This window comes from Hyperolius riggenbachi, chromosome 12 (assembly GCF_040937935.1).
Source record: "Hyperolius riggenbachi isolate aHypRig1 chromosome 12, aHypRig1.pri, whole genome shotgun sequence".
NCBI classification, from domain to species: Eukaryota; Metazoa; Chordata; class Amphibia; order Anura; family Hyperoliidae; genus Hyperolius; species Hyperolius riggenbachi.
Window position 1 is genome coordinate 6,728,545 of NC_090657.1, and position 12,553 is coordinate 6,741,097.

Genomic DNA, 12,553 nt, shown 5'->3' on the forward strand with positions numbered 1-12,553 from the left:
AATTCCCTCCAGAAGGACTGATTGGTACTCCTTTTGTCATATCTGTTGAGATGATTTCTATTTTATGGTTTTCCTATATCTGTATGTAAACCTTAACATCTTCAATAAAGCAATTTTGAAAGTAAAAATTGCAAAGCTTCTGAAGCGTGATCATCGAACAATCAAGCGTTTCATTCAAAATAGTCAACAGGGTCGCAAGAAGCGTGTGGAAAAACCAAGGCGCAAAATAACTGCCCATGAACTGAGAAAAGCGTGCAGCTGCCAAGATGCCACTTGCCACCAGTTTGGCCATATTCCAGAGCTGTAACATCACTGGAGTGCCCAAAAGCACAAGGTGTGCAATACTCAGAGACATGGCCAAGGTAAGAAAGGCTGAAAGACGACCACCACTGAACAAGACACACAAGCTGAAACGTCAAGACTGGGCCAAGAAATATCTCAAGACTGATTTTTCTAAGGTTTTATGGACTGATGAAATGTGAGTCTTGATGGGCCAGATGGATGGGCCCGTGGCTGGATTGGTAAAGGGCAGAGAGCTCCAGTCCGACCCAGACGCCAGCAAGGTGGAGGTGGAGTACTGGTTTGGGCTGGTATCAACAAAGAATAGCTTGTGGGGCCTTTTCGGGTTGAGGATGGAGTCAAGCTCAACTCCCAGTCCTACTGCCAGTTTCTGGAAGACACCTTCTTCAAGCAGTGGTACAGGAAGAGGTCTGCATCCTTCAAGAAAAAACATGATTTTCATGCAGGGCAATGCTCCATCACACGCGTCCAAGTACTCCACAGCGTGGCTGGCAAGAAAGGGTATAAAAGAAGAAAAACTAATGACATGGCCTCCTTGTTCACTAGATCTGAACCCCATTGCGAACCTGTGGTCTATCATAAAATGTGAGATTTACAAGGAGGGAAAACAGTACACCTCTCTGAACAGTGTCTGGGAGGCTGTGGTTGCTGCTGCACGCAATGTTGATGGAGAACAGATCAAAACACTGACAGAATCCATGGATGGCAGGCTTTTGAGTGTCCTTGCAAAGAAAGGTGGCTATATTGGTCACTGATTTGTTTTTGTTTTGTTTTTGAATGTCGGAAATGTATATTTGTGAATGTTGAGATGTTATATTGGTTTCACTGGTAAAAAATAAATAATTGAAATGGGTATATATTTGTTTTTTGTTAAGTTGCCTAATTATGCACAGTAATAGTCACCTGCACACACACATATCCCCCTAAAATAACTAAAACTAAAAACAAACTAAAAACTACTTTCAAAAATATTCAGCTTTGATATTAATGAGTTTTTTAGGTTCATTGAGAACATGGTTGTTTTTCAATAATAAAATTATTCCTCAAAAATACAACTTGCCTAATAATTCTGCACTCCCTGTATACAGTAACAGATACGTCTGTCAGCTGGTTCCAGACATGATAAATTTACAGGGGTAATATTTAGCTATTGATCAGCAATTGTTAAAGCTGGGTTATCCCACAGGCTGAGGATTTTGTACAGAGCTAATACTTGATTCATCAGCAGTTATCACCACAGTGTATGTGTTCACAAATGTTTATGGAACAAGGCACTGTTTTATAGGACAGAGGAAACTTTGTTTTTGTTTTTTTAGAGTTTTTACCGCTACGATTCTGTATTTTATTTGTATCCTATGTAATAATTTGCAAGTGTCCCTGCGTCTGGTTGTGTGTCAGTGCTACTGTGCATGTCAAGCACTGACAGCCGTTGGGACAGGATGCAGGGCGGGCCGGCCGGCCGAGCAGGCGGACGTGTGTGCGCGGCAGGGGGTGCGAGCACACTGTGAGTGGCGGTGGTGGTGGAGGAGTGAAGAGCCCTAGAGCCTGTTTTTAAATGGGCTTAGGTCAACTAGTGTAGTAATAAAATGTTTGGTTTAGACTTTATTATAGTATTACAGCAACCATCATATCAATTGATGGTTTATAACAAAGCTCAGGAAGTATAATAATTAATGCATTTGATATAATTAATTTCACAGGCTTATAGCCAGGTCTGATGTTAAGCAAATATAAAGTGATTTTTATAAAATTTTTATTTCAGTTTCATTTATATTGGGTATAGTACTTAGAAGAAAATAGGTTTAGGTTTTATTTATTTTTTTAAGAAAAATAGGCATTTATCTGGTGCTTGACATGCTTGTCTGTATGGTAAATGATGTATCCAGACAGTAATAGGTCCAGAGTAGAGATGTGTTTGGATAAAATGGGGGTGGGATTTTCATCTAACTCCGCCTGTCTGCATTCATTTAGGATAATCCCACCCCAAAGTGGGAACAAGAGTGGATCCAACATAAGTTGGGACAGGTGGGAATGAGGCAGGACCCTCTGCAGATGTGCACCTGTAGTCCAAAGTAAAGAATTCTGTCTAATTATAAGGCCCAGTTCACACTGGCTCTGGTTGTGGATCGTAACAGAACAGATCCGGATGTGAATGGATCCAAAGTTAACCTATTAACCTGTTCACATTGGTTCGTTTTAACGGATCCTTGCTGCTGAACGGACCACAAGTCTGGTGCTGCAAAAAGCCCAACTGAACGGAAAAGGATGCTGAGGCACTTCATGGGAGGCAATGAGAAACTGATCTGTATAAATGGCCTCAATTCTGGTAGCTAGGTGAGGTCAATAGCTTTTTGAAGGTAAAATACCTCATGAGGTATTTTCCTCTTTTTTTTGAACATGAGGTAAAACATGAGGTAAATGCATAAAGTAATGTAAAGCATGAGGTATTTCAGCGGTAAGCATGCAGTAAATAAATAATATTTGTCTTCCATTAGTTAGCATAGTCTTTGGAAGATTTTTTTTTTTTTTGAGGGGGGGGGGGGGGGGGGGGAACGGTATATTTGATTATGTAGCAACCTATGAAAAGTATATTTATAGGCATCCCTTATTTAAAAAAAATCCAGTAAATATTTGAAGTTTTATTTCTACTATTCTTCTCTATTACACAGTTTGAATAGGAACTCCACTAAAAACTTCAAAATGCACACAAATTGAATTTACCTCCAGGTACAGGTAGTGTTGGGCGAACACCTGGATGTTCGGGTTCGGGTCCGTTCGGGCGAACATGGGCCAGATGTTCGGGCCGAACCCCGAACTCCCCCGAACATGCCGCTTTTGGGGGCCCTATGGGGTCGCAGGCATAAGGGGGGGAGCATGCCCCGATCGCGGGGGGGGGGGGGTTGGAAATTCCCCCCACCCCCTCCGCTAGCGCTCCCCCCTCTGCCCGCTTCCCCATAAAAAAAGTTTGATGAAAGTTAAATAGTACCGGTGGCTGGCAGTGGAGTGAGTGAGGAAGAGGAGTCCGACTAGGAGAGTGACGCGTTGAGGCCGGGCAGCGGGCGGTTCAGCGGTAGTACCCTTGTGGTACTTCCGCCCTTTCTCTGACCTCACATCCTCTACGTGATGACGCATACGAGGGTACAAGTGACGCGTACCCTTGTATGCAGAGGACGTGAGGTCAGAGAAAGGGCGGAAGTACCACAAGGGTACTACCGCTGAACCGCCCGCTGCCCGGCCTCAACGCGTCACTCTCCTAGTCGGACTCCTCTTCCTCACTCACTCCACTGCCAGCCACCGGTACTATTTAACTTTCATCAAACTTTTTTTATGGGGAAGCGGGCAGAGGGGGGAGCGCTAGCGGAGGGGGTGGGGGGAATTTCTGACCCCCCCCGCGATCGGGGCATGCTCCCCCCTTATGCCTGCGACCCCATAGGGGGGCCGTATTCGGGCGAACAGGGCCCTGTTCGGCCGAACAGGGGCCCTGTTCGGTGGGCATTCAGTAGTTCGGGCGAACCCGAACTAAAAAGGCCGAACACCATCGGGTGTTCGGCCGAACTCGAACATCACCCGAACAGGGTGATGTTCTGCAGAACCCGAACAGTGGCGAACACTGTTCGCCCAACACTAGGTACAGGCAGGTCTTAAACTGGTCAGTAAATGATGTGCTAACGCACCCCCTAATTTCCATGAGAATAGCTATTTTCGGTAAATTACCTCATGAATTACGTCAATATTTACCTCACGAGGTAAAACATGACTAAAACCTACCAGCATTGCTAAATGTCATTACCTCATGAGGTAAATTACCTCACGAGGTAATTTGTTTGATAACCCTACCAGAATTGAGTCCACTGACTACAAAACAGCTAGCCAGAAAAATAATCTACTTCGGTGATGAGGGTCAGGGAAGGGGGGGGGGGGTGCAGCAATGAATGTTCCATACTGGTGACATGACTATATACTCTGTACAGCCTTGCAGAAGATGTCAGCGCTATATAAATACTACCTCTCTTTCAACATCAACACATATCACACTGGCATTTTCCCCTGCAGCTATTCAGCACCTTCCATTGTAAAATGGATACAAATGGAACAGAAATGGATCTGCTGGAACTGAAATCAGATCGTTTTCACGGATCCGTTTACTATAAAGTGCCAGTGTGAACTGGTCTCAAAATCAAAACAAATGCGTTTTTCAATTTAAAAAAAAAAAAAAAAGTCTGCAACACATTTTTTTTCTGTTTAAAAAAAGTTGAAATAGTAATTTGCATTTTTTATATTACAATATTGATAAACATATATTACTTACTTTGCACTATAGTTAAATCAAGTATATTTAAAACACTATGATTTGCATGTCTATCTTAGATTATGGACACACAGATCTTTCCTTGTTGTGTGGGTTTTCTTTTACTCTCTGAATGACATATAAAAGTGACACCGCATAATACAGTCATCACTTTAATTGACACATTTTTCTGTCATACCAATAAATTATAATTTCTTACAACAATAACTCTAATTTAGTAATTGTATCGGGAAGAGTTCTGCATTTGCTATAAAATATTTAGAAACTTTAGAGGTAATTTTTTTAAATAAACAACATACTGTAGATGTACTGTATTTCTTGGACTATAAGACTCAATTTTTCTCCCCCAAAAGTTGGGAAAAAAGTCACTGCATCTTATAGTCCAAATGCAGGGAGTTCCTGACTGACGTGTGAACGCTGCCAATACCAACCTCCAACCTGCCGCAATGTCGGGTACTCCCTGTACTGTGCCCATGCAGAGGGGGACACAGGGGACAAACAGACGACACAGAGGGACACAAAGGGACAAAGAGGACACAAGGGGGACAGAGGCAGACACATGGGGACAGAAGAGGAGAGAAGGGGGACAGAGGAGAACACAGGGAGACACAAGAGGTACAAAGACAGCATAACCCACAAGATGCCCCTTCACCATGGATGCACCAGGTTTAGTATATATATATATTTTTCCTGGTTTTGTCCTCTAAACCTAGGTGCATCTTATGGTCAGGAGCGTCTTATAGTCCACATTTCTGTATACCAGTCGTACACCCTTTCGCTCTAATAAATTATCCACATCTTTACCCCCACTCTGCACCCACACTTAAGTTTAATTATTCAAAATTGTAAATATAAACTACAGCAATGACCCTACCTTTAACCCTGCTGTAAATATGGCAATCAGTATACAGCCTTGCAAGTTATACTCTAATCCATTAGCAGTTTACTACCTTATATAATGTGGTTTTAGTTTACAGATGGTTTAGAATACATCACTGCCAAATGACACCATACAGTCCCATATGTGATAAACTCTGTCTCCTGACTCATCTCCTAGGAGATAAGTTTTCATTGCCTCTTTAAAAAAATCTTTGCAGCACTATGCAGTTGAAAAAGTAACAAAAAGTAGGTGAAAAAGTGCTGTCAAAATAATTTTGAGTATTTTCTTGATTGTGCCAGTGGTTAAAAATGTGTTTTATTGACATGGGCCTCAATTCACTAAGATCATGCTGGAGATAATAAGGCAAGAGAAAACTTGCCACTATGCAGTGAGAGAGTTAAGTTACCTCCTCTGTAGTTACGTTACCTCCTCTGTAGTTATTTTCACACGCAGTTAATTAACAGCCTGTCTTTAACTTTAGAATTCTGGAGTTATTTTAAGGATTGAAGTGTTAACTTAAAGACAGAAGAGTTAACTTTAGGTTTGCCTGAGGTAAAATGTTTCCTGAATAGGACACGCCTCATCACCATGGTGATAACTATAGAAACTTTATTAAAGACAGGAGATAAGCTTAGTGAATTGAGGCCCATTGGTAAGAAAAAAAATCACCTAGGAGAAAATACAGGTGAAAAAGTGAATTGCATACGGGCCATAGACCGATAACTAATGCTGGAAATAGATGGACTCTAATCACAAAACTTTTCATAAATGATTTATTTATCACCTTAGTTGATAAAAATAACCTTTCAACACATTTACAAGCAAAATAATCACTCAACGCAAGTTTCTGATTAACGTCATTTCAATATTGCTTTTCTTATCTTAATTATATTATATTTTGCTCTTTGGGAACTTAAAAATGTAACATAGATAAGGTGATAACAGAGGAAACCAGGTGAGAAAGATTTGTGAATAATACCCTATATGAGTTTTTTTCTCAGATTTACTGGCGATTGATTTTCCAATCCCTTTTTCCGTCCTATTTCCATTCACTTCTATGAGAGTATTGATCAGAAAAACTATCAAAATCAGAGCAGACCTGTCGGAAATTACAGTGGGATGTGAAAGTTTGGGCAACCTTGTTAATTGTCATGATTTTCCTGTATAAATTCTTGGTTGTTACGACAAAAAAAATATCAGTTAAATACATCATATAGGAGACACACACAGTGACATTTGAGAAGTGAAATTAAGTTTATTGGATTTACAGAACGTGTGCAATAATTGTTTCAATAAAATTAGGCAGGTGCATACATTTTATTGATTCCAAAACCTTTAGAACTAATTATTGGAACTCAGATTGGCTTGGTAAGCTCAGTGACCCCTGACCTACATACACAGGTGAATCCAAGTATGAGAAAGTGTATTTAAGGGGGTCAATTGTAAGGTTCGCTCCTCTTTTAATTTTCTCTGAAGAGTAGCAACATGGGGGTCTCAAAACAGCTCTCAAATGACCTGAAGACAAAGATTGTTCACCATCATGGTTTAGGCGAAGGATGCAGAAAGCTGTCTCAGAGATTTTAGCTGTCTGTTTCCACAGTTAGGAACATATTGAGGAAATGGAGGACCACAGGCTCAGTTCAAGTTAAGGCTGGAAGTGGCAGACCAAGAAAAATTTCGGATAAACAGAAGCGACGAATAGTGAGAACTGTCAGAGTCAACCCACAGACCAGCACCAAAGACCTACAACATCATCTTGCTGCAGATGAAGTCACTGTGCATCGTTCTACCATTCAGCGCACTTTACACAAGGAGATGCTGTATGCGAGAGTGATGCAGAGGAACCCTTTTCTCCGCCCACAGCACAAGCAGAGCCGCTTGAGGTATGCTAAGGCACATTTGGACAAGCCAGCTTCATTTTGGAATAAGGTGCTGTGTAGTGATGCAAATAAAATTGAGTTGTTTGGGAATAACAAGGGACATTATGCATGGAGGAAAAATAACACAGCATTCCAAGAGAAACACCTGCTACCTACAGTAAAATATGGTGGTGGCTCCATCATGCTGTGGGGCTGTGTGGCCAGTGCAGGGACTGGGAATCTTGTCAAAGTTGAGGGACACATGGATTCCACTCAGTATCAGCAGATTCTGGAGACCAATGTCCAGGAATCAGTGACAAAGCTGGAGCTGTGCCAGGGCTGAATGTTTCAACAAGACAACAACCCTAAACACTGCTCAAAATCCACTAAGGCATTCATGCAGAGGAACAAGTACAACGTTCTGGAATGGCCATCTCAGTCCCAGACCTGAATATAATTGAAAATCTGAGGTGTGAGTTAGAGAGCTGTCCATGCTTGGAAGCCGTCACACCTGAATGAAGTAGAGATGTTTTGTAAAGAGGAATGGTCCAAAATACCTTCAACCAGAATCCAGACTCTCATTGGAACCTACAGGAAGCGTTTAGATGCTGTAATTTCTGCAAAAGGAGGATCTACTTAATATTGATTTGATTTATTTTTTGTGGTTCCCGAATGTATGCTCCTCCCTAATTTTGTTTAAACAATTACACACTTTCTGTAAATTCAATAAACTTAATTTCACTTCTCAAATATCACTGTGTGTGTCTCCAATATGATATACTTAACTGACATTTTTTATCGTAACAACCAACGATTTATACAGGAAAATCATGAAGATTAACAAGGTTGCCCAAACTTTCGCATCCCACTGTATCTATCATACTCATGGTGTATTCCCAGCATAAGGCAAGCATGTATAGTGTCCTGCGTGATCTATACAAAGGAATCCTAGTTCTTTTCTTTCTGTTTGTAAAAGGGGAATATTGGATTTCATAAGACACGGCATGCAGCAATAGTTATCCTGACGTCTTGCGTATTTGACATTTACAGCAACCATAAAAGTGGGATTGGTTAACTGCAAGTATCATAAGTCCAAGTGTATTGTGGACTTTCGTAAAAGCGACATAACGTCTCACATTTTGTTAAATTACAAAAGATTTGGAATAAGGCGATAAATTATCTTACTGATATTATAAATGCAAAAGTTTGAATGTTTGTTGTTACTCAATCACACAACAATGGCTGAACGGATTTGAATGAAATTTGGCACACACATAGTATATTACCTAGAATAACATATAGGATACTTTTTATCCCCATAACCAAAAAAAAAAAATTGGCAGAGATAAACAAAACCTTTACTGGGAAAATGTAAACTGCATTCTTACACCGCTTACACAGCTAATGGTAGGGTTCTCAAACTTGCACAGTTGGTCACAGGGTAACTGGGATTAATATTCAGAAAAAGTGGGTGGAGCCTAAAAAAGCCAATCAAAATTCATCTATTGATTTTCAAGGGAAATATTTTATTGCTGCCGTTACTGCACTGTTAATGGAACAAGCCTCGAACCTGGTACCGTTGGTCATTGGGTAACTGGGGTTCAAATTCAGAAAAGGGGGTAAAGCCACAGCCAATCAGATTTGTTTCATTTCAATGTAAATTATTGATGCCAAAGACTGCAAAGCTCCCAAACTAGGTCATTGAGTAATTGTGTGTTAGGGTTAGAAAAGGTGGGCGGAGCCAACAACAGCCAAATAGCAACGCCGGGCCATCAGCTAATATAACATATGTAAATACATTTAAACACTAGTCTAAACTTAAAGGGAACCAGAGAGGAATGCTTCTGTAAAATAGAAAAAAGCTTTTATACATACCTGGGGCTTCTTCCAGCCCCATAAGCCTGGATCGCTCCCACGTCAGTTCCGGTGGACGCGGCCAATTGTTCGCATCACAGGGGCTCCCTCCATACCCGTACGCATGCGGCTGCGCAGTAGGCAGCCGCACGCGTACCTGTATGGAGGGAGCCTCCGGTGATGCGGAGAATTGGCCGTGTCCACTGGCCGACTGGCCGACTCGCGGCAATGACGGGATCCGGTATCGACGGTTCCAGGCAGCGGAGGACGGCGGCGTGGGAGCGATCCAGGCGTATTGGGCTGGAGGAAGCCCCAGGTATGTATAAAAGCTTGTCTTCATCCTCTCTGGTTCCCTTTAACGGCCTTTATTAAATTTTTCAATTGCCCTTTCCTCCTAAGATTTCTCCTTGGAGATCATTTTTCATCTTTTGTTTGGAATAACTTGTTAGCAATTCAAAAAGTACCAAAAGGTAGGTCAAAAAGTCAGGTAAAAAATGGTGTTTTATTGATAAGGTGTGAAAATATCATAAATCTTAGGAGAAAAGGTAAATTGCATATGACCCATTATACTATAAAAACGATAAGCCAAGTAGGTCTACAAAATGATGTACTTTGTAAATCGCCAAAAGAAAGGAAGTAACTCTTAAATTGACATTTCTGTTTGTATCCTAAGTGATGTTTCACCACCACTAAGGAAGCTCCTTGGATTTGTGGTAACATGTAGAACAGAACAATAAAAAGTGTCACGTGTGAAGATAGCAGAATACAGGTAAACTTTTTAAAATTTAAATTACTTTTCTTATTTAAAGGGGCACTACAGCGAAACACTGTAAAAATTAAAATATGTGCAAACATATACAGATAAGAAGTACATTTCTTCCAGAGTAAAATGAGCCATAAATTACTTTTCTCCTGTGTTTCTGTCACTTACAGTAGGTAGTAGAAATCTGACAGAAGTGACAGGTTTTGGACTAGTCCATGTCTTCATGGGGGATTCTCAGCAAATTTTGTATTCTTTATAAAGATATTCCCTAAAAAGGATTTAAACAATGATGCTGTCCAGCTTCCCTGCTCCCTACACAGTTTTTTTTTGGCAGTTGGACGGAGCAACTGCCATTCATTAAGTGCTTTTGAAAATAAATATATCCCTGAGAATCCCCTATAAAGAGATGGACTAGTCCAAAACCTGTCGCTTCTGTCAGATTTCCACAACCTACTGTAAGTGACAGCAACATAGGAGAATGGTAATTTATGCCTCATTTTACTCTGGAAAAATAGGTACTTCTTCTTTGCATATGTTTGCACATATTTTACATTTTACAGTCTTTTGCTGTAGTGCCCCTTTAATAAAATGAAAGGTTGGCAAAATGTTCATTTTTTTACTTAATAGATTGTGATTACATTTCTAGATTGTGATTACATTTCTATAACCAGATTAAAAAAATATGGTCAACTGAGTTGCAAAAATATTTACGTAATATGATTCAAGTGTGTTTTATGTGGCAGTTTGGTCGGTTTCTTAATGTATTTACAAAGTATATAGATATACATTGATTCAATCAACAAACAAAATATCATGCTTCCAATCAACTTTTTTTTCTACTGCTTTTGATCATTTACAATGACTAAAATAAAAATACTGACTAATAATATGGAATAATAATGTATTATATAATAATGTATTTGGAAGTGAGCTTAGAAAATTTAAATGATCCATAAAAGATATCCATTCAATGGACCTGTAACTGGTTACCTAAATCAGGGCGTAACTAGAGGAAAGCAGCCTCTGTGATTACAGGGGACTATACTTCAGATCCGGTGTTTATGTGGCTACGTATTTAGGGGAAGGGGTGTGAACAATGTGTGTGTGTGGGTGCGGAATAACCTCATGAATTGTATTTATGCCACTGACTGAAACAGTACATTTGAAAGATAATTTCTTGACAAATTTTAAGGACTGGAAAAGTTAGAATCTCCTAATACAGTATTTGAAGGAAGGATATTTATAATAAAATTGAGTATACACAGCAACGTAGCTAAAGAACTGTGGGCCCCGTTGCATGTTTTGCAATGGGCCCCCAAGCACTCTAGACATAACAATTGATACGGTGCACCGAAACCTGACTATGGCAACTACAGCATCAGAGGTGCAAAAAGGGGATGGGGAACAGCTAGCTAATGATCACCACTATTCAAAGTATCTATAGAAGTGATTATGAGCACAGGACCAATAGAGAGCTAATACTGTGGTTGAGGGTGGGCCTCTCGGGGCCCCTCTGGCCCAACGGCCCCGATGCGGTGGCTTCCTCTGCACCCCCTATTGCTACACCTCTGAGTATACAATATATTAAGAGAGGACATAAATGACACTCTTACCATGCTGGGAACTGGCTCCTGGCTTCCTTCCTTCAGCTTGATGGAAGAAGAGAAAAAAAGGAAACAGCAGTTAATACAATGATTAACGCTGTCATGGGAAACACGATACATTAAATACACACAAGCTGAAAGGCATACACAATAAATCGCACATAAAGAAAAGCAAACAAAGATAACCCAAAAGTATAAAAGATAGAACCGAGAAGACAAGCTAGCAAGCAAATAAAGTCTACACTGTTATCCAGGAACACTTCATATCTGTCTCACCAAACACACTATTCTGCTTTCTCCTTAGTCCTGCTATATATCTCACAAGCTGCAGCAGTCACGGAACCAATACTGAATACACTTACTCTAGCCTCATGTCAATGTTGCTATGCCTATAACTTCAGTCAAAGATGAATTCCTTCTGGAACAAGTTACATCGACGTACTGCTTGTAGCGGTGTGACAGACAAATGACAGAGAGACACACCCAAATGGCCGAGAAGGGCAAGGTCCAAAGTAGAGGGGGAAACAGCAGAGAAGGAGTATACAGTAAATGCCTTACTAATGGCTCCAAGAAGACATCGGCTACTTTAAAAGCGTTGCGTATGGACTTTGGCACGTCACAGATCCCAGAACAAGGAAAATAATGATTGCACAGCTTGGCGTATGTTGAGAAATACAGAAGTTATAAAGGAGAGCTGGTATGCTGAATGGAAAAGATATGTGCGTATGTGGGCAAGAGCAACTGCATGTGAGAGGAGATGTCGTACATACAATAAGATATATATATATATATATAAGATGCATAAAGCAAAGCAAGTGCTAGAGCAGTCACTCATCCAGGACCAACAGCCTGGCCCTCCGGTGCTCAGTCCTTCAGTAGATCATCACCTCCACTTCAAAGTAAATCCAAAACGGTTTGAAGGAGGCACTCAAAAGGCGTATAAACAATTGTTTATTCCACAGGTGGCTAACACTACATACTCCT

At 40.6% G+C, this 12,553-nt stretch overlaps 1 protein-coding gene across 1 annotated transcript in view; it reads right to left on the reverse strand.

Annotated features, from left to right (window-relative positions):
* The window catches only part of MYO15B (myosin XVB), a 201,390-nt gene extending 189,377 nt beyond the window's left edge, over nt 1–12,013 (reverse strand). The window contains exons 1-2 of the mRNA XM_068262697.1: nt 11,932–12,013; nt 11,579–11,614 (exon numbers count right to left, since the gene is read on the reverse strand). Of these exons, the coding sequence (XP_068118798.1) occupies nt 11,579–11,581 (3 nt within the window). The 5' untranslated portion in view covers nt 11,582–11,614; nt 11,932–12,013. The remainder of the gene's footprint in view (nt 1–11,578; nt 11,615–11,931) is intronic.
* Nucleotides 12,014–12,553: the final 540 nt, after the last annotated feature.